At 41.8% G+C, this 27,828-nt stretch overlaps 1 protein-coding gene across 8 annotated transcripts in view; it reads left to right on the top strand.

The window, feature by feature from the left end:
* Positions 1 to 11,430: 11,430 nt before the first annotated feature.
* Positions 11,431 to 27,828, top strand: part of NT5DC1 (5'-nucleotidase domain containing 1) — a 231,464-nt gene continuing 215,066 nt past the window's right edge. For 4 of the 8 annotated variants that reach the window (XR_006289557.1, XM_043542832.1, XM_043542831.1 and 1 more), the window contains exons 1-6: positions 11,687 to 11,885; positions 15,375 to 15,466; positions 17,859 to 17,930; positions 20,624 to 20,730; positions 22,359 to 22,438; positions 25,933 to 26,014. Coding sequence is in view for 6 of the 8 variants with exons in the window: in XM_043542832.1 (XP_043398767.1) it covers positions 11,793 to 11,885; positions 15,375 to 15,466; positions 17,859 to 17,930; positions 20,624 to 20,730; positions 22,359 to 22,438; positions 25,933 to 26,014 (526 nt within the window). In the remaining 2 variants the exon portion in view is untranslated. Of the gene's footprint in view, positions 11,886 to 15,374; positions 15,467 to 17,858; positions 17,931 to 20,623; positions 20,731 to 22,358; positions 22,439 to 25,932; positions 26,015 to 27,828 lie in introns of all 8 variants that reach the window. The other 4 variants (XR_006289558.1, XM_043542834.1, XM_043542835.1 and 1 more) reach the window with 2 other exon arrangements.

Consider the following 27,828-nt stretch of genomic DNA (forward strand, 5'->3'; position numbering starts at 1 on the left):
TCTATGGAATCTGAAAATTGTCTGAAAGGCACTATGAATGCAAATTACTATTTTTCACAGCCAACTTATTATTGACAGTTCCGATGTAGGCAAGGGTTTGTGATACAAGAGCTATTCTTCCAAATGATCACAATGCATCGGGGGTGGGAAGAGAGTAAGACTAGTTACACATATATAAATATATATACACAATTATACCTTAGAAATGTAGTCAAATATCAGAGGGGTAGCCATATTAGTCTGGATCTGTAAAAGTGGCAAAGAGTCCTGTGCCACCTTATAGACTAACAGACATATTGGAGAATAAGCTTTCGCGGGTGAACACCCACTTCATCGGATGCATGTTAGAAATGTAGAACTCTGTCCTGCAATCTTGCTTAATTTTAAGCACATGAGTAATCCCACTCACCTCAAGCCCCAATCCTACAATCAACTACATGGAGGCAGACCCTTGCCTGTGTGGCCTCTCACTTACTTTAGTGCAGCTCCACATTGATGTGAGTTTTGCCTATCAGGGCCTTAATCTTTCTATATTTGTTATATGTTAGTTTTTCCCCTCGTGAACACACATTTCTGTTATTTTTACAAAAAGATTAAACTGAAAATTGAGAGGGGGAGGGATAAAGAAAAACTGTCAGGGAAACTTAAAGGCATTAAAGAAGTTTGGCACAAAGATGTTTCATTATATAGTGATGCTGCCACCTTAAGGTTAAAGAAAATCATTTGCTTTTCAAACTTCATAATACAAAGTTTCAAACATAGTTATGCAAAGGCCCAAAATTAATGTGTGGTGCTGAAATTAAATTAGAGATTTTTATACAGTCCCAGTTTCTCAAATATTGTTGCTACTCTCACTAACACTCCTTTTATTTTCTGTTAGGTTCCTAGTATAATTTTATGTGCTTTGAAATGAATAATATATAAGAGGAGACCATGAGATGTGCTGGACACAGCCAGTGTGGGAAAGAGAAGTGTTAGTACAATGAGAAATAAAATAGAAATAATAAAAACAAGCCTTCCATCCAAGGATTTCAAATTTCTTTACAAATATTAATGAACACATGCTCAACCCCTGAAAACACTTACACACATGCTGTACTCACATGTCTAGTCCTGTGTGACTTCACATTCTATTGACTTCACTTCAATTGAAATGGGTACCTAACTACCTTAAGCTCCTTTAAAAATTCTAGACTAAATTCCCTGGTCAAAGATGGAGTTTTAGATAGATAAAGGTCTCCTAAAGATCTTGGGATATTTATTTATTCATTCTATGCTCACTGAATGAATAAACTTCAGATGGCCAAATTGAGATCATAGGTCAAATGCAAGATCTCATTGCAAATATAGGGAAAATTACTTTTCCAGTTACATATGGCGCAACTTGCAAAGTCTAAGGGGCTGAAAGCATTTGTTCATCTGGAATTACAAGTTTAGTATAAAATTATTTAAATTTACTCTGTAGAGGAAAAGACAAGCAAATCTTTCTGAGAGAGCTATGCTGTGCCATAAAAAAGCACTATGTAACTTATGGACTGAGACTTTTATCTGGCAGGATAAGTGCTATATGAGTTTAATCACATTAACCAATGGATTAAATGTCACACACTCAGAAGAGTAATTAGTATCGATAATCAAACATGGACTGAGAAAACTGCAGTCTGAAAAACTAGGGCCCTCTTCCCTCAAGGAGCAACATGTAGGAGGACCTTTGCATCTGTGTGGAACTCATTGTGTGATCAAGGCCTAAGGCCAGAAGTTACGCTGAGGGAACATTGTTCCCACAGCTAACATTTTTATATCAACAAATTAGTTGAATTTCATATAGTGAGGTCACAAACAAAAGGGAACCCTTTTGGCAAAATTTTCCCATTTGAGCCCTATATGAACTCAGGACTCATCTGAGAAACAACAGACCATGCGGTGAGGTGAAATTTCAAGATTAACCTAAGAAGGAGAAATAAACCCTTGGGGAAAGTAAAGTTCTGAGTTGTCAGCTAAGACTAAAGAACTGCCTTGGGGGCTGCCTATTACCAGGTTAATGATATGAATTCTGATGACCCAGGTGAATACGCTGTAGCTGACTCTTTTTTTGGCCTCTCACAGAATTGAGAAATGTACTCCCACATTCTCTTCAACCAGACAAAACCCTCGAGCAGGGGTCGGCAACCTTTCAGAAGTGGTGTGCCAAGTCTTCATTCATTCCCTCGAATTTAAGGTTCCGCGCGCCAGGAATACATTTTAATGTTTTTAGAAGGTGTCTTTCTAGAAGTCTATAATATATACTAAACTATTGTCATAAGTAAATAAGGTTTTTAAAATGTTTAAGAAGCTTCATTTAAACTTAAATTAAAATGCAGAGCCCCCCCCGGGACCAGTGGCCAGGACCTGGGCAGCGTGAGGGCCACTGATAATCAGCTCGCACATGTGCCATAGGTTGCCTACCCCTGCCCTAGAGATACATTTTCCATGTTTCTAATTAATTCACAGTTCCATATGCCTAAAGTTTTAACTCATTGAATTCCTTTTGTTCTTAAATATCAAAAGAACCGTTTTAAGATCCAATGAAATAAAAGACTCTAGTGCAGTGTTGGGCAGTTTGCGGCTGTTGGTCGCAGGCTGCCCACCAGTGCTTTAGTGCTTTGTGTTTTATATTCTGCAAGTACATGTATTTACCCTTTATATAGTCATCCAATCTACAGTATAGTGGTCTTAACATCTCTCTTGTATGGATCTTAGACAAGGACTCTTTATAGACAGCAGCACATTGAACAGCTTGAGCAATTTCACATACATTCCCTCCGCTCAATAACGAGCATTCACTGGCAGGACAGAGTGACCAATATTAAGGTCCTTCAGAGTAAGCACAACCAGCATCGAGGAAATGCTACTGAAAGTGCAACTTAGGTGGGCTGGACATGACATCAAAATGGAAGACCACGGCCTCCCAAAACAGAACTTATATGGGGAGCTGAGGCAGGGTAAAAGAAAAAAATATTTTCCGTACAAGCCCTTCAAAGATAACTTGAAGAGCAGTCTTTGATGGGCTGTGTAAGGGGACTCGGCCGGGGCTCGTCCCTCTGCAGGGTGCTGGGGCACCACACCGCCTTGCTACACCCTCTCTGCTGGGTTGGGGGAATACCCAGTCTATGGCCCAGACCTTCAGGCAGGGCCCGACAAGCAGTACAATATAACCCCAGGCCCTGGGTCATGGTGGGGCAGCAAACAAACAAACAGTCAGAAGCTCAGGCCCTCAGGCAGGGACTGAGCAAATAGCTAAACAGCAAACCCCAGGCTCCTGGCTTTGAGCGACCAGGGAGATAGGGAGACTGCCAGCCGCGAGGTGGGTGGTAGGGGGGACGCGGGCCCACCCACTCCACTGCGTCCCAGCCCGGGGCCCTAGCAGCAGGCCCGCAGCTGTGTCAGTGGAGATCCTGGCCAAAACACACTGACATTGGCTCTGGCAGTGCTGCAGCCAGACTAGGGTCAGCTGCCCCCAGGCTACTTCCGGACTCCCCCTCGTACGGTACCTGGGTCAGGGAGGTGTCCTCAGAGGGTTCCAGTACCATGGGTTCCTCCAGGTAGGCTTGGCAGCTCCTCTGGGTAGCTGACAACGGGTAGGCTTGGCAGCTCCTCCGTGCACTGGTCAGCATTAGGCATTGGCCGGGCCGGCCTGCCCTCAGCTCAGCCGTGAATTGCCGGAGTCTCCCAAGCCAGAGCCAGGCCGCAGGCGTCTGGCCTCTGCAGCAGCTGCAGCCCAAGGGAGCTCTGGGGTTGAGCTTTTATACTTCCTGTCCTGCGCCTTGACCTCTGGGGGGCAGGCGCAGGATCCACTGGCTCCGCCCACTTTGGTGTCTGGGGAGGTTCTTCCCTCTGTGGGTGGTGGGGCACCACACCGCCTCACTACAGGCTGACATCAATCTCAAAAACTCAAGCAAATGGCTCAGAAGAGGACTCACTAGCAGCCTCTGACAAGATCAGCTACAACAGATTCAAATGGGATCGACGAAATTGTCTCCAAGTTGCACGTGAAAGGCGCCACAGAGCTGCATTGTCAAACATCATAGATTTGGACTTCTCATACCCTCAGTGCAGCTGACTGCATGCATCAGGGTTTGGACTTCAGAGTCATATGCATAGCCATATACCTCATGCAACCTATGGATGTCAAGGAATATATATTTTTGATATTCAATTGTTCCAGTATTGCAGTGTGATGAATCTGTTCTTGATAAGGTTTCACTATGGACTTGTGTATACAGGAGAGTTATATTGATATAAGGTAAGATATTAATTTAAATTGGTATATGTTGTACAGCACTGGAAACAGTTCAATCTAACCTGGAAAATGCCACTCTTATTCTGGAACAAGAGTGTCCGCATAGGGATCTATACCAGTTTAACTATAGTGGCTTGACTGTACTAGTGAAATTACACTGGTAGAGCTTCCAGTGTAGACAAACCCTGACACGAGCAGCAATTGTATGATGAAGTTTGTAGTGAAACAGGCACTGTGCGTAAAATCCTGGACCCCTAAGGTCAATAGTGTTTTGCCATTGACTGCAATGAAAACAGGATTTCAGACTGTGTCTTTGGTAAGCAACTTTGGGAGGAAGGATGGTATTGTGGTTAAGCCACAAGACTGGAACAGTTGAACTCTCTCGATACTTGTCACATTTCTTGTGTGACCTTGAGCAAACTACTTTACTTCTCTTTACTCAGTTTCCACATCTGTCAACCGGGGATAATAATACTTTCCTACTTCACAGGGTTGCTGAAACCTAGGTATATTAATGTTTTTGAAGCATGTTGAAATCCTTTGATGGAGAGTGCTATAATGTATTCTAAGGTAATATTATGTACTCCCATGAAAAGATTATCTCTTCCTCTCCCACTCCGATATCTAAGGCCTGAGTCCTTTTCCTGAACACTATAGTTTCCTCAAACTTTGTAGTCCACACAGTCCAAAATATCTAGGAATTACAAGCTTATTATATTGTTGAAATTCAGTTTTTAAAGTCAGCATGTTAGTAAGGGCTTACAAAAACCAAACCAAAACTATGATTTAGCGCTAATGTACAAAGTTCTTCTCACTCACTGGTTTAGACCAGGTAACATTTTTTTACTGGCAAATAAAATACAATTAGTCTTTTTCATTGTTCTCAATCATTGTGGTGATGGACAAGCTAAGGTTGTGTCTGGGCTGGCAAATTTTCAGCGGTAACTTTTATTATACCTTTACAATATATCCTTTTGCACATATTTCAAAAGGCTTTTGCTTAATTTTAGAATGCAAAGGAATCAAAATTTGTATTCTTTTTTCCTGTGCATGGCATTGCAATAATCTTCAATTAAAAACAACAAAATGTTTTCTGAAAAAGGAAAAGGAGTACTAGTGGCACCTTAGAGACTAACCAATTTATTTGAGTATAAGCTTTCGTGAGCTACAGCTCATGCTCACGAAAGCTTATGCTCAAATAAATTGGTTAGTCTCTAAGGTGCCACTAGTACTCCTTTTCTTTTTGCGAATACAGACTAACACGGCTGCTACTCTGAAACCTGTCAAAATGTTTTCTGGTCATTCAGACCTCTTCATTTGGGCCTTGTTCCTGCAAACATTCTTTCACATGCATAACATTTAGAGCTACGAGGAGGACAGAAATTCCATTTCACGAAGGGTTTTACATAGGGCTGTCAAGTGATTAAAAAAAATTGCCATTAATCGCACGATTAAAATAGTTAATCACGATTAATCGCACTGTTAAACTGTAATAGAATACCATTTATTTAAATATTTTTGGATGTTTTCTACATTTTCAAATATATTGATTTCAATTACAACACAGAATACAAAGTGCACAGTGCTCACTTTATATTTATTTTTATTACAAATCTTTACACTGTAAAAAACAAAATAGTATATTTCAATTCACCTAATACATGTACTGTAGTGCAGCCTGTTCAGAATGAAAGTATACAAATTTAGACTTATGTACAAGAATAACTCCATTCAAAAATAAAACAATGTAAAGCTTTAGAACCTCCAAGTCCACTCAGTCCTACTTCAGCCAATCGCTCAGACAAACAAGTTTGGTTACAATTTGCAGGAGATAATGCTGTCCACGTCTTGTTTACAATGTCCCCTGAAAGTGAGAATAGGCTTTCGCATAGCATTGTTGTAGCCAGCATTGCAAGATATTTATGTGCTAGACGCGTTAAAGATTCATATGTAACTCCATGCTTCAACCACCATTCCAGAATATTGCCATCAGCGCCTCCACTTCTAGATATTAACATGTGCTTAATAACTATACACTTCATACTTAAATATCTGATCCATCTTATCCAGGGCTACACATTTTATACACATTGATTCAGGGAATTACATTTTCTGGCATATTCTGAACAGTGCTGAGCACAGATGGTGCCCCATGAATAATACAAATGATGACAATAATCATTGACATTATGGACTCTGTGGATGCAATTTCTGTTCTTTGTTCTGGAATTGGCCTACATACAGATGAAACCCTAAGAATTTGAGGCATAAACACATCTCAGATGGATAAGACACTGTCTCATTCCTTCCTTTTCTCAAGCTCTGAACAAAAAATGACAAAACAAAATGATTTTCAGTTAAAATGTAAAATTGCACAGCAGCTTGACAACCCAGCATGGGGCAGAACCTGCCACCCCTTGGGAGTTAAGTGATCTCCTCTCATCTGATTCTCCTTCTCCATCCTTCATAACCTCTGTGCTGTTTTTCATGCTGTCAACCATGACATCCGTCCCAATCTCCTGAGACCATGTGCTGGAGTCTTAGAGAACTGGCTGCCTTGCTTTTATGCCCCTCTATCACTGCTGCCTTTTTTTGCAGCATGCAGCAGGCTGGTCTGCTGGATAGGGAGCTGGCCCTGGGTTCTACTCCCCCCTCCATGGACTTCCTATATGACTTCAGGCCAGTGCTTTAACGACTGAGTTTCAGAACCTTTTAGGCACCTAGGCATCTAGTGGGGTTTACAAAGCACCTAAACTTGTAGGCACTTGAAAATTCCACTAGGTGCCTAAATACCTTTGAAAATCTGGCCTTTAGCCTGTGTGCCCCTCAGTGCCCCATCTGTACAATGGGGATAACAGCCCTGCTCTATCTCACTGAGGGGCTGTGAGGAGAAACAGGTTAGACCTTGTGAGGCACTCAAATACTACTCAAATACTATGATAATGGGGCCACTGCTATCCCTTCCCCTGGTTTTGGGCCCTTCTTTTCACTTATGCCCCTTTTCTGAATGTAACCTTGGCTCAGAGGGGTTGGCTGTATTTTTTCTGAGTCCCCTGTGTTCACTCTAAACCAGTGGTTTTCAAACTGTGGGTTGTGACTCAGTACTGGGTCACGGCAGCTCTGGTCAGCACCGCCGACTGGGCCCTTAAAAGTCCCACTGGCAGTGCTGCCCAGCTAAGGCAGGCTAATTCTTTCCTGTTCTGACACCATGCTGAGCCCCTAGCTGAGGGGGCCACAGGGCTCCTGGTGCTGCCCCCACCCTGAGCACCGGCTCTGCACTCCCATTGGCCAGGAACCGGCCAATGGGAGCTGGGGGAGGGGGGACGAAGTGGTGCCCGAGAGGCGCGCGGAGCCTCTTGTGTACCTCTGCCTAGGAGCCGGACCTGCTGCTGGCTGCTCCGGGGCACAGCGCGGTCTGTGGTGCCAGGACAGGCAGGAAGCCTGCCATAGCACCCCCACAACGCTTCCTCAGCTCTCGTCCCCTAATGCACCTACTCTACTTGCGCTACACTGATGACATCTTCATCATCTGGACCCATGGAAAAGAAGCCCTAGAGGAATTCCACCATGATTTCAACAATTTCCATCCCACCGTCAACCTCAGCCTGGACCAGTCCACACAAGAGATCCACTTCCTGGACACAAGAGTGCTAATAAGCGACGGTCACATAAACACCACCCTATACCAGAAACCTACTGACCGCTATTCCTACCTACATGCCTCCAGCTTTCACCCAGACCACACCACACAATCCATCGTCTACAGCCAAGCTCTACGATACAACCGCATTTGCTCCAACCTCTCAGACAGAGACAAACACCTACAAGATCTCTATCAAGCATTCTTACAACTACAATACCCACCTGCTGAAGTGAAGAAACAAATTGACAGAGCCAGAAGAGTACCCAGAAGTCACCTACTACAGGACAGGCCCAACAAAGAAAATAACAGAACGCCACTAGTCATCACCTTCAGCCCCCAACTAAAACCTCTCCAACGCATCATAAAGGATCTACAACCTATCCTGAAGGACGACCCATCACTCTCACAAATCTTGGGAGACAGACCAGTCCTTGCTTACAGACAGCCCCACAACCTGAAGCAAATACTCACCAGCAAACACACACCACACAACAGAACCACTAACCCAGGAACCTATCCTTGCAACAAAGCCCGTTGCCAACTGTGTCCACATATCCATTCAGGGGACACCATCATAGGGCTTAATCACATCAGCCACACTATCAGAGGCTCGTTCACCTGCACATCTACCAATGTGATATATGCCATCATGTGCCAGCAATGTCCCTCTGCCATGTACATTGGTCAAACTGGACAGTCTCTACGTAAAAGAATAAGTGGACACAAATCAGATGTCAAGAATTCTAACATTCATAAACCAGTCGGAGAACACTTCAATCTCTCTGGTCACTCGATTACAGACCTAAAGGTCACAATATTACAAAAAAAAGACTTCAAAAACAGACTCCAACGAGAGATTGCTGAACTGGAATTAATTTGCAATCTGGATACAATTAACTTAGGCTTGAATAGAGACTGGGAGTGGATGGATCACTACACAAAGTAAAACTATTTCCCCATGTTTATCCCCCCCTCTCCCCCCACTGTTCCTCAGATGTTCTTGTTAACTGCTGGAAATGGCCCACCTTGATTATCACTTCAAAAGGTCCCCCCCAACCCCCGGGAGAGCTCTAAAAAACCCACCTCCACGTGGGGTGTAGCTACCAGCGCTGCGTTGGGGCACTGTCTACACTGCCACTTTACAGCGCTGAAACTTGCAGCACTCAGGAGGGTGTATTTTCACACCTCTGAGACAGTTGCAGCGCTGTAAAGTACCAGTGTAGACAAGCCCTAAAGCTGTGCTGTAGTTAAGAGCTCCACTTGGGAACTTGCACACCTCCTGTATGAAACTCGGGGGGGGTGGGGGGGAAGAGCCTCCCACCTTCCCCCCCAAATGGCTAAACCATCCTATATATAATTTAACACCCAATTTTTTTTTAAAGCTAACATTTATCTTGCTTGGCAACTAGGGTACTTTCCTCTGCTTTTAGGAAGATTGATCTTCCATGCTTTGTTATTGTACAAAGTTCTTGTATATACCCTCCAGGAAGTATGATGTTGGAGCATGTGAGTCTTTCTTATGATAGTCTTTCTCGTGATGAGTGGCACTTGGCTGTTTGGGTGGTGCGGTGTTTTGAGGGACTGTTCTGGTATCAGTTGCTTGTCAGCCCTCAGGGGTGGCCAAATTTACTAACCCTTAGAGCCACATATGATAATCTTCAGAAGTTCAAGAGTCAGACACACCTGCCAGGGCTTGGGGCTTCAGCTCAGCGGCAGGCACCTGATGGGGCTTGGGAGCTCTGAGCTCCCCCCCTAAAGTCTTATAGATAGAGAATGGGGGGAAAGGGAGTGGTGGGCTCTGCAAGCCACATTTTAACTGTAAAAGAGCTGCATGCAGCTTGCGAGATGCAGTTTGGTCACCCCTACTATATACATTCAGTGTCCTGCTGATCAAGTCTCAGTGACATATTTCACCATCCTCCACCTTTGCGTTTTTGTCTTGTGTTCCTACAGGAAAGTGCATTTGAAGTTTTGGTGAAATATAACTTCGCAGTGAATGAGTATTCATGAAATGAAGATGTACCTGTTCAATACATGTAGCTTAATTCAAATTGCAAGATCTGTCCTGAGGAAATAGTTTAATCCTGATTTAAAAAACACAAGGTTTAAAAAAATTAATAAAGCTTGGGCTCATTTTATTTGCCTTCTGGTTTCTGAGCATTTGAGGTTGCATTTAGATGACACTTTTCAAGCATTTGCAACAGTCAGAGCTAGAAGCTTGCTTTTAAAAAAAAAAAGAAAGCCGAGAGTGTCATCTAATCCCATAACTCCAGCAGCTGGGGGTTTAAGAAAAAACACAGAATATTACAAGACTCACGATAAAATAACAGGCGTTAGCAACAAGAGTCATAGTCAGTCTTTGTTCGGGAACTGCACAGTTTGGGGTGAGGAGCGTCTCCGAATTCCTGGGGGCACTGGGACCATCACCAGTGTTGGCAGATAGGAGTAAACTCTCCTGCACAGTGCAAGGGAGGAAGGGACGGCTCAACAGCATTCCTCACCTTATGGCAAGCAGTCTCTAATGTCTCACTAGGGCCTGGAACCTTACACCCCTTCCTACAGCCCCCATCAGCTATTGCCCCCTCAAGCTGCGTGGCTTAACAACCATGTAAAAGAAGCAGTGAGAGATACAAAGGCATCTTTTAAAAAGTGGAAGTCAAATCCTACTGAGGTAAATAGAAATGAGCATAAACACCACCAAGACTGTGAAGAACTTCAAAAAGATCTCACAAAACTAAGTGACTGGGCAACAAAATGGCAAATGAAATTTAATGTGGATAAATGTAAAGTAATGCATACTGGAAAAAATAACCCCAACTATACATACAATATGATGGGGGCTAATTTAGCTACAACTAATCAGGAGAAAGATCTTGGAGTCATTGTGGATAGTTCTCTGAAGACGTCCACGCAGTGTACTGCAACAGTCAAAAAAGCAAACGGGATGTTAGGAATCATTAAAAAAGGGATAGAGAATAAGTCGGAGAATATCTTATTGCCCTTATATAAATCCATGGTACGCCCCCATCTCGAATATTGCATACAGATGTGGTCTCCTCATCTCAAAAAAGATATACTGGCATTAGAAAAGCTTCAAAAAAGAGCTACTAAAATTATTAAGTGTTTGGAACGGGTCCCATATGAGGAGAGATTAAAGAGGCTAGGACTTCTCAGCTTGGAAAACAGGAGACTAAGGGGAATAGAGGTATATAACATCATTAGTAGTGAGGAGGAAGTGAATAAGGAAAAATTATTTACTTGTTCCCATAATATAAGAAGTAGGGGCCACCAAATGAAATTAATGGGCAGCAGATTTAAAAATAAATAAAAGAAAGTTCTTCTTCACTCAGCGCACAGTCAATCTGTGGAACTCCTTGCCTGCGGAGGTTGTGAAGGCTAGGACTATAACAGGGTTTAAAAGAGAACTAGATAAATTCATGGAGGTTAAGTCCATTAATGGCTATTAACCAGGATGGGTAAGGAATGGTGTTCCCAGCCTCTGTTTGTCAGAGGGTGGAGATGGATGGCAGGAGAGAGATCACTTGATCATTACCTGTCCTGTTCATTCCCTCTGGGGCACCTGGCATTGGCCACTGTCAGAAGACAGGATACTGGGCTGGATGGACCTTTGGCCTGACCCAGTATGGCCAGTCTTCTGAGCTTACCCGTCTGAGCGGCCGGCGGTCAGGGCCACGGGCAGGTGAGCGCCACAGAGAAGACGAGGGGGCGGGGAAAGGCACAGCCAGCCCTGGGGCGGCCTGGTGGCAGCAGCGAGTGAGAGCAGCTGCCGCAGGAAGCAGCCGCAGCAGCGCCACTTTCCCTTCCCCCCCCCCGCCAGCGCCCGGAGCCGCCGCCGCCGCCTGCGCAGCCATGACCCGGCCCTTCTCCCTGGCCGAGTGCGACGCGCTCGGCTTCGATCTGGACCACACGCTGTGTCGCTACAACCTCCCCGAGAGCGCCCGGGTGAGTGGCGGGGGCCGGGCTCCAGCCGAGCGGCTTCCTCGCCTGCCAGACGTCGCTGGTCCCGCGCCCGGGGAAGCCCTGGCGACTCTGCCAGGCCAACCCGGGCACTGCAGCGCTAGGCAGAGCCGCGGCCCGGCTCTCAGGAGCGCTCCGGGTTCGTGGCGGGGCTCTGACTTCCTTAGCGGGGTGTTACCACGTCCCTCGCTGCGCTGCCGCAGCCGCCTGCTGCCCGCGCACGCGGGAGCTGGTGGGTTTGGCTTCCCCCGGGAGCCCAGCCCCGCGTCCGCGGCAGCGGCGCATTCAAAGAGGCGGGGGTTGCTACTACGTCTCCCACTCCTCCTCCCGCCTCTGAGCAACGCCGGGGGGAGAGAAGCGAGGCCCTGCCCATTCATTCTTGTGTGGGACTCTGAGCTGCCACCTTCAGCCCAGAGGTGGCTGCAGTCCAGAGCTACTTTCGTGCAGGGGGTTCAGGAGGCCGTAGACATCCGCTGTTAAATAGCTCTGCATTTCAAATTGTAACCAGCTAGGCAAAATTATACCATGATTTACCAGTACTTGAAGGAAGCAGGGGGCATTTTATCCCTGATAGGTTCTGAAAGCATAATAGTGAGCCATCCATAGGCGGGATGTACTTTGCAATCTTGTTTAGATTAAGAGTAGCATCCCTGTTAGTCTGTATCTGCAAAAAGAAAAGGAGGGCTTGTAGCACCTTAGAGACTAACAAATTTATTTGAACGAAATCTTATGCTCAAATAAATTTGTTAGACTCTAAGGTGCCACAAGTACTCCTTTTCTTTTTGTTTAGATTAAATTTGCTATATGTCTGTGTGCTATTATTTATATCATCTTGGAAGCTTGAAACAAAACAACCAATTTTGGGCCCTGCCCTGTTCTAATTCAGTGGAAATTTTTACCCAAGCAAAGTGAATGGAAACCTGGTCTACATTCAAAAGTTAGGTCGACCTGGCTGTGTTGTTCAGGGGAGTGAAAAATCCACACCCCAAGCGACGTAGTTATTTCAACTTAACCCCTGGTGTAGACAGTGCTAGGGTGACAGAAGAATTCTTACCATCTCTAAGGAAGGTGGGTTAACTACAGAACAGGAGAACCCCTCCCGTCAGTAGAAAAAGAGTACTTGTGGCACCTTAGAGACTTGGTTAGTCTCTAAGGTGCCACAAGTACTCCTTTTCTTTTTGCGAATACAGACTAGCACGGCTGCTACTCTGAAACCTCCCGTCAGTGTAAGTAGTGTCTACGTTGAAGTGCTACAGCTGCAGCAGTTCAAGTGTAGACAAGCCCTCAGACAAATGTTGGCTGTTTTTTGCCCTTATAGCTATAACGCTCTGGGGGCCTGATTTTTATAGGCGTTGAATGCAGTGTCTGCTCCCATTAAAGGAAGTGAGAGTTTAAGAGCGTAGCATATTTGAAATATATGAGCATGAGGCATCTTTCTGATTTTTAGCTTCAGAATCCGTTGTGCTTGCTTACTGGAAGGGGTAGATGGAAGGAATTATTTATTTTCATCTCTGTTTCACATTGCCTCAATTAACGCAATTTTTTTGAGGGTGAATTATATGTGCTGGAAACACTCATTGTAAAATTTAGGCCTGGCCTACCCTACAGAGTTAGGTTGATGTAGGGCAGCTTATGTCAACCTAATAATGTCAGTGTACACACTACAGCTTTGCTCCCATTGATGTAAGTGCCCTATTACGCTGACATAATAATTCCACCTCCATGAGAGGCATAGGGCTTGTGTGAGTGTAGTTAGGCTGATGCAGTGTCGAAGCAGACATTGCAGGTTACTTATATCACCTCTTGGCTGTCATTCTTGTCAATTTCCTGGCTCCATGCTAGAGCCAGGAAATTGACAGGAAAGCCGGTCACAGAATAGGCTGTCATGTCAGGGCATGTGGGGGCTTCAGCTACAGCCCGGCTGCCCCCCGGCTCTCAGATCCCCGCTCCCAGCCAGGCTCCTGCTCGGGCTCCTAGCTCAGAGCCAGGCTGCCACTGTGGTCCTGGCTTCCCACTCCCAGCGGGACTGCTGCCCAGACTCCCTACATCTGGGCTCCTTACTCCCCGCAAGGAGCCCAGGTGTCTTCCATGCTCTGGCATGGAACCAAGAACCAGGGGGGCAGCCGGGATTCTGGCAGGGAGCTGTGCATGAAGCTGAAAGCTCAGACTCTCAGACCCCACACTGTCCCCCTTAAATCAGTGGAAGTGTTCCTTATGAGGATGCACAGCACTGACAGAAGGCTAGTGTGGACATGAGCCACTGCAATAATTACTGTGATGGCTGTAAGTCGACCTAACATAGTTCGACTTCAGTTTGCAGTATAAACATTCTCCTAGTGTAGGATGCAAAAAGAAAAGGAGTACTTGTGGCATCTTATAGACTAACAAGACTAACAAATTATTTAAGGTGCCGCAAGTACTCCTTTTCTTTTTGCCAATACAGACTAACACGGCTGCTACTCTGAAACCTGTCATTAGTGTAGGATGGTCACCTCTTGGCTTCTAATATACACCCACCCAGGTATCCTGGATACTTTCCCCATGTTTTTCACCAACTCTTGTTTCTTCACTAAATACCAGGTGGTTGCAAGTTTACACTCTAGAAGTGTTGCAAAGCTTGCATACGCCCTGTCCCCTTTTCTTTTCTTTCTTCCTTCCATCTATAATGTCTACATTGGTTCCTATTTCATCCACAAAATGTTGCAGGATAATTTTCAGTAATTAATATTTGTGATGACTCTGGCTGTTACTGGTATGTCTGCTATGATAGGTACAGTTCATTATGCTCCCATGATGAACAGCCATTTTTGGATTTTGGACCTGAAATTTGCAATGAAATATCAAAGTTTTCCATGGAGCAAAGACACTTTTTGTGAAAAAATTAATTTAATTGAAAACCCAATGTCTTTCGAAGAACAGTTTAGATGGCAACTTTTCAACAGCCCTACTTCTACTCTCAACAAGATTAGTCTGAACTAAATCTTTTCTGGCTCTAATGAGAATGGCTAGTTGACAGTTTTGGAATGACTAGTTGACAGTTTTTTTTTCATGTTACATATAACACAGATGTAGCATACAGCTTTCACTAACTGTTCTTTACAGAGATTCAACTCTGCAGTGTTTTGACTTTAATATACTTTTGCCAGACTAAAACTGTAAATACTAGTTGTGGAAGATCTATTGTTAGAATTTAATCTGTTGTACTTAATAAAGCTTGATATAAAGCTTATTTACTTATTTCTGGAAATTTCACAGAAATGCAGAAATAATAACAAACAGTATTTTAAATGTTGCTGTGACTCATAATCACAATGATTTAGAAATTAATTAACATTCAATGTGTACAGGGATAAGTTGTGCTCTTCTTATGTTAATTGCCCATTTTACTTATTGAGTTACTTGTGTGGGTAAGGACAGTTTCTCTTACTTGATATAATAACGTTTTTTTTCTCTCATTATTTTTCTCATTTGTAGCTTATATATGATAGTTTTGCCCGCTACCTGGTAACCGAGAAGGGTTATGATAAAGAATTGCTGACTGTAACTCCAGAAAGCTGGGACTTTTGGTAAGTATTTTTAAAAATGTCTTACTTCCTTGAGGCCTCAGTTTTTATGGGGCTGAGAAAATAACTTGTCTCATTCCTAAATCATAGTTTAAAAAGTCAAATTATATTGAAACAAAAGCCTTCCAAAATAATAAATAGTAGCGCTGGTTGAAATTTGCTTAATTTCAGGCTTTCAAAAAAGAAATTGTCAAAAAAAATTTTTTTTTAATTAGAATTCTCTACTCTTGAAAATGTTGAGATTCTTCAACCAACTCTAATAAATATCTAGTCCAGTGGTTCCCAAACTTGTTCTGCCGCTTGTGCAGGGAAAGCCCCTGGTGGGACGGGACGGTTTGTTTACCTGCCGCGTCCGCAGGTTCGGCCGATCGCGGCTCCCGGTGGCCGCAGGTCGCTGCTCCAGGCCGATGGGAGCTGCTGGAAGTGGCGCGGGCCGAGGGATGTGCTGGCTGCCGCTTCCAGCAGCTCCCATTGGCCACTGGGAGCCGCGATCGGCTGAACCTGCGGACGCAGCAGGTAAACAAACCGGCCTGGCACACCAGGGGCTTTCCCTGCACAAGCGGCGGAACAAGTTTGGGAACCACTGCCCTAGCCCTTACATATAGATTTGCATTCATAGATCCCAAAGTATTTTACAAAGGTTGGTAAATATCATTATCCTCATTTTATGGTGGTGGTGGGGGGGGGGGACTGAATTGCATAGAGGTTAAGTGACTTTCTCAGAGTCTTGCAGCAAGTAAATTGGCGTCCTAGAACCCTGCGCATGAGTTGTTTTGTCAGTGTCATCACATGTGCATGTCATAAATTCCTTCCACTCTAATATTTTTCATTAGTGAACAGGCAAGATATTGACTTCTACAAAAACATTGGTCTCTGGGCACTAGATTTGCCATTTAAAACACATTCCAGTTCCAAAGATAGGTGAAGTGTAATACGGATGCACATGTTCGTGAATCAAAACAATAGCTAATACAGTAGTTTTCATTTGAGGCCTAAAAGCCTTGATAGTGTTTTCAATGTGGTTTTTAAAAATATGATCCTATTCCAGCTAAAATTCTGTTTGGTTTATTCATCTACAGTATTAGCATTTGGAGTGAGACATCTATATCTGGAGTAGGTTTTTTTTCCCAGAAGTTGAGCAGAGGTCCCAATTTGACAGTTTGGCAACTTTTTAGATAAAAGCAAGTCCCAAGTTACTTTCATATACTGAAACATAGCAGTATGAATATACCAACAATGTGGATAAGAGAGGGCTGGGTGTGTTGGGCTCCCAATACACTGCTTGAAGAGTATATATTGAAATTATATTTATACCAGACTGGTACTTCTCATGCCTTACAGGTCATCTAAGGCATAAAGATATCTGGTAGAACCATATGCCTAGGCCTCTGTTATATAATCTGGTCTGTGTTGCTTGACCCCTGAACCTTCATGGAGCCCACTGAGGTCAATGGAGCTTTTTGTAGACACAGGGGTTGACCTCATGTATAGCCATCAGGACTGGGTCATGTGTGTGTGCGTGTGTTACCTGCGCATAGTGCTAACATACATTACGTATTCAAGGCTCTGAACTCATTGCCTCCCTCACCTGGATCATTCTATCATCACTCTGGGTATCTGATAATAAAGTTGAAAATGTGACTATGTTTGGTTTAAAAAAAATAATATGAGGCCATTCTATCTGCTAAGCTCTAAAAATTCCAGGGTTCATTCTGTGTGACTGCAGTTAACTGACCCTTCTCACTGGAATCATGGGTGGTGTTTTCCATTCCTTGCTTCTTTGAACAATGTAAATCGTTACTCAGTTTCTTGTCCTAATTATGTGAACCTCTATCCAAATGTGTCTGAAACGTTTCAGATAAAAGAGGTTGCACTGTAGTTTCACCTTTATGTTGAACTACAGTAAAACAACAGTAATATTTGGGTTGATAGGACTTCATTTGTCCAGTTTAGCTAGTAGCGAGCTCAAGTTACTACCTAATATTAACCAATTAGATGTTGTTTTTCCTTAATATTAAAAGCTGGCTAAAATGCACACACCCTGCCTGTAGAAATGTAGGCCCTCATCCTCCAAACACTTATAATAAGTTGGTTCATGTGAGTAATAATCTAACTGAACTCAGAGTAATCCTGGCCCCAGTGAAGTCAGTGGGAGTTTTGCTATTGATTTCAGTGTGGCTAGGATTTCACCTCATTGTTTACTTACATATATAAAGTTATTCACATATGGAAGTGTCTGGAAGATCAAGGCCTCTCTTTGTGTGGCAAAGTTGCATACTTGTTATAACTGTATATCATTTGGACAGTCTGATATGTGCTTCATTATCTCTCAGGTATAATTTCTTATCTAATTACTACTTTTCTTGTTTCGTCTTTTAAATAAAATGAATTTTAGCTGTAAAGGGTTGGCATTGGATCTGGAAGATGGAAACTTTTTTAAGCTTGCTGGAGATGGAACAATTTTGAGGTAATACTGATTAATTTTTATGGCTAGACAGATAAAAAAGATTGCATACTTTTTTTAAATGCCAGCATCTGATAGTTGGGACAGTTATTAAATATTTAGAACACTAATCACCATATGTATTTATTTTTTACATTAGAAGCTAAAAGAAAAGGAGTACTTGTGGCACCTTAGAGACAAACCAATTTATTTGAGCATAAGCTTTCGTGAGCTACAGCTCACTTCATCGGATGCATACTGTGGAAAATACAGAAGATGTTTGTTTTTATACACACAAATCATGAAAAAATGGGTGTTTATCACTACAAAAGGTTTTCTTTTGTTTTCTTTCTTCTGTATTTTCCACAGTATGCATCCGATGAAGTGAGCTGTAGCTCACGAAAGCTTACGCTTTCTCACGTCTTACATCTTCTCACAGTGGCCAGATGCTTCAGAAAGAATCAATAGAATGATCAATTTTGTGATCCATCCACTGTCCTCCAGTCACAGCTTCAGGCAGTTGGAGGTTTACGGACACCCAAAGCATGGAGTTGTGTCCCCAATCATCTTTGCTAATACCATTGATGGACCTATCCTCCATGAACTTCTCTAATTCTTTTTTGAACCCAGTTATATTTTTGGCCTTTACAATATCCTCTGGCAATGAATTCCACAGGTTGATTGTGTGTTGTGTGAAGTATTTCCTTTTGTTTGTTTTAAACCTGCTACCTATGAATTTAATGACCCCCCTAGTTCTTGTGTTATGTGAAGGGATAAATAACACTTCCCTATTCTCTTTCTCCATACCATTCATGATTGTTTTATTCTTTGCTCCACTGTGCCTAAATAGTTCAGGGTCTGAGGTGTATGTTGTACGCTAAACAAATGAAGGGAGGAATTTAAGCAGTGATTTTAGCACAATATATAAAAGTCAAGACAAAGAAAATTTGTAAAAGACTGTCATATGTAGGGCCTTAGCAAATTCACGGCTGTGAAAAATGCATCACGGACCATGAAATCTGGTCTCCCCACAAAAGCTGGTCTTTTATGTACTTTTACCCTATACCATACAGATTTCACAGGGAAGACCAGCATTTTTGAAACTGGTTGTCCCAACTCAAAAGGGGATTGTGGGGGGGAAGGGGGAGGAGAGGGGAGTTTGCAAGGTTATTGTAGGGGGTCATGGAACTGCTACCGTTACTTCTGCACTACCTTCAGAGCTGGATGGCTGGAGAGCAGCGGCTTCTGGCCAGGCGCCCAGCTCTGAAGGCAGCAGTGCCAGCAACAGTGCAGAAGTAAGGGTGGCAATACCATACCATGCCACCCTTACTTCTGTGCTGCTACCTTCAGATCTGGCTAGCCGGAGAGTGGCAGCTGCTGGCCAAGGGCCCAGCTCTGAAGGCAGCCACGCAGAAGTAAGGGTAGCAACATCATACCATGCCATCCTTACTTCTGCGCTGCTGCTGAAGGTTATGCTGTCTTCAGAGCTGGACACCTGCCTAGCAGTCGCCACTCTCTGGCCATCCAGTTCTGAGGGCAATGTCGCCGCCAGCTGCAGAGCCGAAGTAAGGGTGGCAATACCACAACCCTCCTACAATAACCTTGCAATCCTCCACGCCCCTTTTGGGTCAGGACCGCTACAGTTACAACACCTTGAAATTTCAGATTTAAATATGTGAAATCATGGAATTTATGATTTTTAAAATCCGATGACCATGAAATTGACCAAAATGGACCGTGAATTTGTTAGGGCCCTAGTTATATGGGAGCATGACTCTTCTGGCACTATGGGAGGAGATGCTAGGAAAGACAGTGGCGTGTTTGAGATCACAACAAAGAGAAGTGATTTTTCTGAATGCACCTTAGCCTCTCTATGGGGAAAAATTGAGGTTTTTCATAAGCTAACTAATGAGGACAAACCTTTTACGTACAACTGATGAGGATCAGAAGCTGACTGTAAAAGAAGCAGTGCTCCTATAATGAACTCTACGTGGATATAGGGACCTTTCTGCGCTTAGCTCATCATGGATTAGAGTCCACAATGGCTAATCACACAATACTGTCCAGAAAAAAATGCTGACATGCTGCAGAAGGAAGAAATTACATATTTTCCCCCAGATATGTTAATTAGGCACAAAACATGGATTCTTTCCACTCCTGAAAATAATGTGATTGGATCTATTATAGAAGATATCCATATATGTTTGAAATTAATATAAAAGATGGTCCTTTTGACCAAGGGCCTACGGGAGTGCTCAGTGCGCTTTTTCCTTACAAGGGAAAGACTAGTGGTTCTGATCTCAGTTTGGAGGGGCATACTACTTGCTGCAAAAGATACTGATGTTAATGGCAGAAAAATACAAATTTTCCCAGATCTTATTCCTTTTAGTCAGACCAGAGGAAAATCCCATTTGTATCATTAAAGAAAATGTCCTTAGATGAAAGAGTAGATTTGGTGATCTTATTTTCAGCAAGGCACTATTGGTTTATCAGAGAAATTCTGTATCTTCTGGGTTATGAGAGAATCAAGACTGATATTTGAGAGAGACCTCTCCCTTTTCCCCAAGAACAGATTACTGAGTGGGCAGGAAATGGGAGAAGGATCAATCACATGGCTTAGCTCAGTATTTGATTATTTATTACACACTTATGTGCACTGTAGAAAATTTGAATGATTTTTAATATTTTTAACCTTTTTCACACCATGCATCAATTAGGGCAAGCCACGGTACGAAGAGTATGACTCCTGAAGAGATCTTGGAAATTTATGGCAGGAGGGAATGGAAACACTTTAAAACATTCAGTGGAATGGTTTCCCGCTCAGGTAAATATAAATAATTTCTTTACCTTAGACTTCATGAACTTAGAAACTGTTTTGGCTACTGCAATACTTGCTGCTGCTATGTAGTTTTTCCTTTAAACACTTAAAATGTTTTTAAATTAAGAAAATGTAGGGGACTGGGTGTCTTGGGGATTGCTAAAGAGATATGTAGTTTTTCATCTTTAATTCTCAGGTTCATACTGAATCCACATCAGCAATGAACAGAAGTTGTTAAGATTGACTGCTGTTTGCTGCATGTGAAACAAGTTGGTGGTCTTAGTCTAGTTTTGGTTGTAAAGCTTTCCTTTGGGATGGGTAGGTATTCCTTGGAGAATAGGGTGACCAGATGTCCCGATTTTATAGGGACAGTCCCGATTTTTGGAGCTTTTTCTTATATAGGCACCTGTTCCACCCCACCCCCCCATCCCGATTTTTCACACTTGCTATCTGGTCACCCTATTGGAGAAATACACTGAGACCACCATCTTGATTATTTAAGGCAAACAGTCTGCAGATCATTACAAGTTTTGCTCATTGCTGACTCGCTACTCTGGACTCTCTGTCATTGACAGCCAAAAATGAATAAATGTAAAGGACTGAATGGACCTGGAGACTGAACTACTCTCTCCTCTGTTGAGGGGTGCATTTTTTCCATTTCAGGAGGGAAACTTGCATCTCTACCCTTATCTATTCTGTGGATAAATAAGGGACTTCGGCCTTTACAGTCGTCTATAACGTACACAGAGGTTTGATGCTAGGCTAAATTTTTTATTAACTAAAACAAAATAAACTTGGCCTCTTTTGGGAGCACTGATTTCACACAAAATATATAAGGATTTAAAAATGCTTAAGTCAATAAAATCTAAGGGTTTGCAGGATGAAGGTCATTATCTTATCCATAGCTTTAGTCTTGGGTACTTCCATTGACGTATACAGATAACTACACAACATGGGTGGTTATGTCTTATATGTCTGTAGGAGTAGAGACCAACTCCTCTACAAGGCACAGCATGGAACTCTCAGCCCCAAAAATGGGATTTTGCTGTCTACAAGCCACTTTTACACCTTGCATATTCTGGGCTGCTCTGGGGGCTGGAGAGGCCCCCAGTATACTTAGACCCAGATGCCTGTCTGAGTTACAGCAGGCTGGCCTATGGGTCACAGTGCTGCCTAGAATATCCAAAGCTCTGTAGCCCATAGTCTTGCCCCTAACATGTCCCTACACCAGGACTTGTGAGGATGTTCACAAAAGGCAGCCTTGTCACTGTCTTCCTCAGTTCTGCACTGTGGGAATCTTCCCCCAGCAGGTCTCATCAATATTTTTAGATCCCCCTTACAAGACTTTTTGCCTGAGCTGGTGAGGATCTCATCCAGGGGCTTAATGTTTATTTTAAAAATGTCAGTAATTTACTATTGAGTAGCAATTTTCTATTACCAATAGAATTATGGCCAGAAAAAGAAAGAGTCGCACAAAATATGTAACATGATAGTAGATTTGCCAATGTTCAATATCTAATCCCAGTAAAAACACAGTGGGAACTTTAAAATTAACCATTTAAACACACACTTTTTTTCCCAATTAAAATATACACCATAGTTTAAAACAACTTTTCTTTTTCTTTCCTTTGCAGCTAAATATTATTGCTATGACAATTATTTTGACCTGCCGGGAGCCCTTCTTTGTGCAAGGATTGTGGATTGTTTAGATAAGGTAAGAGCTACATAATTTCAAGCTCAATTAATAGAAGAAAAAATATTGCAACTTGTTTTATTCTTTTCCTTTCTCTGCTCATCTCTCTCTCCCCTCCCTAAGCACACAAAGTACCATGTGGAGTAATTAATTGTCTTGACACTTATCCTAAAAAGTGAAATATAAATTGGGTTGGAGCTTTGCATTCCAATTCTACATTGTATATATATAGGTCTTCTACTAAAACAATCAGGATAAATGGTGTGGTCACAATATACTCTGTCTCCACCAGAGGGCACAAATAGCTAGCATAAGAATAGTTAAGTGCTTGTCTGCCTTAGTCTTAGAATTCTTAAAAACTAATTGGAAATTGAAATATGATATAGTGTAACTCTTACAAGTGACTTGTTAATGCAGGTAAAAAGTTAAGTGAGTTCAGAAGGTTAAATCTTCAAATCGAAAACTTTCAATACACATTAACTCTACATGCTACAGATATGTGTATAACTAAGAATACACCTCTAGAGGTGGAATCCTTTTTGAAGTTTTCAGGTGCTAAACATAACCACTGGTTAAATTTTAGATGCCAATATCTCTATTGCAGGCACATGAATATCTAGAGCTTTTTTGCTCAGACGAGTATAAGACAGTATATCTTAAATTCTTTGGGAAGGTAATGCTCTCAGATTTCATTTTCATTGACGAGTGCATGGAGGTTGAAACTTATAGATTTTTTTTTTAATAAAGAACAGATCCTTTCAACAGTAGAGTACTGTGGTATCCCTCTATTGCTATAGTTTAAGTCTCTGTGCTGGTTAATGACACTGCGATACTTAATCTCTTCTGAGCTTTAGCTCTGTTTAAAGGAAGAGTACTTATTATCAGACTGTCTATCATAGTATCTGAGTGCCTTACAATATTTGATGTATTTAGCCTCACAACATCCCTGTTAAGTAGGGAAGTACTGAAGCACAGAGAATAAATGACTTGCCCTAGGTCACACAGGCGAGCTGTGGCAGACCAGGTAATTGAACCCAGATTTTGCAAGTCCCAGTCTAGTGCCCTAACTTCTGGATCATTCTTCCTCTCACTGTATCTGTTCACTGTATTCCAGAGAACCTGCTATGTATAATTGAATTGGTGGTGATTATTTAGAATTTGAAATTATGTTACGTAGCTACTGGGTCATGTTTTCATATTCTATATCATTATTGGGTCAACTTGCTGAAAAAGTCAATAAAATTCAAGTTCAAAAACGACGGCGCTGAAACTTTCCAATCTCTGGAATACAAAGCCAGTGTAGGATAATGAACACTCTACAGCAGCACTGCTCAGCTGCTGGTATACGACCTGGAAGTGATGCATGAAGGATACTTTGCTATCAAAGCAAAAAAAGAAAAAAGAAATAAAATAAAAAATCCTTCATCCCCCAAGACCCAGAAGCAGACCGTATATAGGGCCCTTATGCAAATCCATATTTGGAGTAGTAGACATTAAGTTAGTATTAGCCACAGTATTGATTTTTGTAGATCTATACAGCCCTGTAGCATTAATGAATGGGTCTTTATTCCTATCTGAATACAAATTTGGGGTAGGGGGTAAAGATCTCAAAGGCAGTCCCATGAAATCATGTTAACCATTACACCAAAAGCCATGCTAACAAGCGTATTGAGAGGTTCCAACACTGCTACAACAATTCATTTTTATAATACAGCAACATTACATCTCAAACATTAAGCTTTATTGGCTAGCTTAAAGAAATAAAACTATTTCTGACTATATTGCCTGCATACTACTGCCGTTTACCTTCTGTGACTGGTCATTATGAGCATGGGAACACCTTTACTCTGTGGTGTGTACTGATTGCTTGTTTGATTTTTGGGTGTATTTCAAGGGACTAATTACAATCTGTACTGTTCTGGGATTCAGGTATTTGGGAAATTGCTTCTCTCCATATATCCTAACATGGCAATTGAGATCAGCAGAGACACTTCTGCTGTCAGTTCCTAGATAGATCCTTCTAGGAATGATGAGAATGTGTGTTTTTTATAGAGGGTTCCTGTCTGTAGAAATGCTTTCCTCGGTCTTTTTGCCAGAGCCAGGGTTTAACAGGCTTCCAAGTGTGATGTAAAGCATTTCTGCTAAGGCAGGCTTTTGGCTTTTATCTGGCATTGGGGAGGAGTTATTGGCAAGACCACTAAGTCCTAGTAGTTGTTTTTGCCAGTTTTAAGGGCAGAATGTGGGCACCATAAATACGTTAAAAATGCCATAAAAATGACTATAGAGGTAAATAATATCAACCTACCAGTTTAAAAACAAAATCTACATCCGCAGGAACTGAATTTCATATATCAGTAATCCAATATATTATCCGCGGTTGTTGTTCTAAGTACTTATATGGCCCTCTTCACCGTAATGTTTCTGAGCACTGCACAAAGGCTGTGTCTACACTACTGACCTTACAGTGGCACAGCTGTACTGCTGCAGCTGCTCCGCTGTAAGTCTCCTGTGTAACCACTCTATGCTGGTGGGAGAGAGCTCTCCTGTTGGCATTATTAAACCATCCCCAATGAGCAGTGGTAGCTGATTTGGCAGGAGAGCATCTCCCACCAACATAGTGCTGTCCACACTGCTGCTTCTGTCAGTGAAACTTCTGTCAGTGGGGGTGTTTTTTTTTCACGCCCCTGACTGACAAAAATTTTACCGAGATAAGTGCTAGTGTAGACAAAGCCAAACATTTAATTTTTTTTTCCTCCCAATATCCTTGTGAGGAAAGGAAGCATCTTCTGGTGACAGACTGGGAACAGATGCCTTAAGAGATTAAGGCCCAGATTTTTAAAGGTATTTAGCCATTGCACTGCTCAGCGTTGCAATGCTTAACAGACCTAGGAACCTAAATTTCATTGACTTTCACTGACTCCTAAGTGCCTAAGTCATGTTTGAAAATATGACTCAGGCTCGTGAAGGCAAGCCTACACTTAAAATGCTGAATAGGTGCAGCTGCGCTGATATAGCACTTTAATGAATATGCTGTAAACCGATGGGAGAGAGCTCTCCTGTTGGCTTACTTAATCCACCTCCCCAAGAGGGGGTAGCTGTGTCGGCTCCCACCGACATAGCGCTGTCTACATCGGGGTGCTAGGTCAGTGTAACTATGTTGCTGAGAGGTGTGGATTTTTCACCCCCCTGAGCGATGTAGTTTTACCGATATAGGTCTGTAGTACAGACCACACCTAAGTCAGAAAGGTGTGGCAGTGCTGAGCTGAGCAATCCCTAAAATACCTTTAAAAATCTGGACCTGAGTGACTTGTCTAAGATGGCACACAGTCTGTGGCAGAGCCAGCTGCTGAACCCTGATCTCTTGAGTCCCAGGCCATAACACTTTGCTTTCAAATAATCGTTGTTATTTATTAATGACGTTCACTTTATTTGCTCATGTAAAAATTGATACCTGACATGCTCACGGGTGTGCGTGTGTGTTTGTTTATTTATTTATTTATTTATTACTCTTACAGCACGACAGACAGACAAAATACGACTTTTGGAAGGATGTGATTGCTGCTATACAGCATAACTATAAAACCTCAGCTTTTAAAGGTAGGCAAGTTAATTCAAGACATGCTTACTACAGTAGGCTGAAAATATATGTAGGCTTGGCAGAAATCAATGTTTATTTTTGTTAATAATTTCATCAGATAATATCAATGTTTATTTTTAAGATTTTTTCTTAAAATTTTGATTGATCTAAATTTTCATAGTTGTGCACAATTGTGGGTTTTAAGCATTTTTATTCATATCTGTTTAAATTTTCATAGTTGCAGGAAATTATGGGGAATCAGACAATAATTATTTAATGACAGTAGATGTTGAGTTAAAGTTAAAACTTTATAACCATTACATCACAAATTGTCAACATCACGTGAAAAAATATACAAAGTAAATATTCTTAATCAGTCTCTAAATTCTCATGCAGCATTTTACTTACTTTGCCTATCTATACATTTTGATTTTCATCGATGGAAATATTTTTTCATAGGTTTGTGTCTGTATGGGAAATCGATGTTTCCTGACATTTACCAATAAAAATCTAATCTGTCCAAGCCTATTTATATATTTACTGAGGCAGAAACTTCTACATTTGCTTTGTTACTAAAATTGGTCATCATTAGAAATAAAAATGTACTCTGTGCATGTTAACCATATCAGTGTAACTCTGGACACTCTACCTGCCTTCAGTTTAAGCATTTTGATGGATTTCATAACACTTTTGGGGTGCTACCTTACTGAATTACTGTGACTTAAAAGAAGAAAACAGTTGACTCTTTCTCAAGATTAGAGGAGTAGGGGTGAAAGGTAGAATGAAATACTGTAATTTATGCATGCACATTGTGTACAAATATGATCCTGCATTAACTATTATTTTTAGCAAGACCAAAAAAAAAAAAAAGACAAAATATTATGGGAGTATTTAGCAAATCAAGTTGTGTCATTGATTGAACACTGAACATTCCTGCCCCTCTAATTTTGCCTAGAATTACTTGTACGGTGATGCTGTTTCTCTGAAACATTATTCTATGACCTCTTTTTTTAAATAAGAGGTTGAGATGATGGTTTTTATTATTAATTACAAACACTATAACACCATGGTTCATATTTATTGGAATTGCAAGGTATGTGGTTCCATAGTATAGACAGTTTGATTTGTGAAATGAGGTAGATAACGTTTTTCTACTGACTTTCTATTAATGTGTGTGACTATATCTGCTAAGAATAGATTTCTTGAGTCTCTTGAATGGGTACATACATTTAACTGAAAATATTTTGGTTTATTGTGACTTTTTTAAGGATTGCATAAAATTAAATTATACATTGAAAATATAATAGTTTTTCTTCTTTGTTGATACTTTTATGTTCAGTATTTGCTGGGCAGAGATGTGGCTTAGTGTTTGTCAGACCATGTAGGGGTTTATTAGAGAGGTACTTTATTTTAAAATATTCTCAACAAGTTTTTAAAATATATTTTTAAAAAAGAAATCAGCAAAATTGTTTCTGGTAAAGACGTTCTAAGTAAAACAACTATTTAGTGTTGCAAGTGGATGATGCCAGAATGTATTTCACAAATAATGACCAGATATTCGTAAACGTACCTTTCTATATCATCTTCTATTTTCCATTGGGTGCAAAGTCTGATATTGGAAACTTGTGAGAATCTTTAGGATTTATCTTCATTCAAATATGTTATTTTCTGCAATGAATGAGCTTGCTAACACATAGGAAGAAAAATACATTTTTCATTAGCTGTCGTTCTTCTGTAGAATTTGCATTAAGACCCTTGAATTGAACAAGGCTTTGCTTCTAAAGGATATTGATTATGTACATTTCTGTGCTGTAGAACTTCTCTAGATAGCATT

This window comes from Chelonia mydas, chromosome 3, assembly GCF_015237465.2.
Source record: "Chelonia mydas isolate rCheMyd1 chromosome 3, rCheMyd1.pri.v2, whole genome shotgun sequence".
Classification (NCBI taxonomy): Eukaryota; Metazoa; Chordata; order Testudines; family Cheloniidae; genus Chelonia; species Chelonia mydas.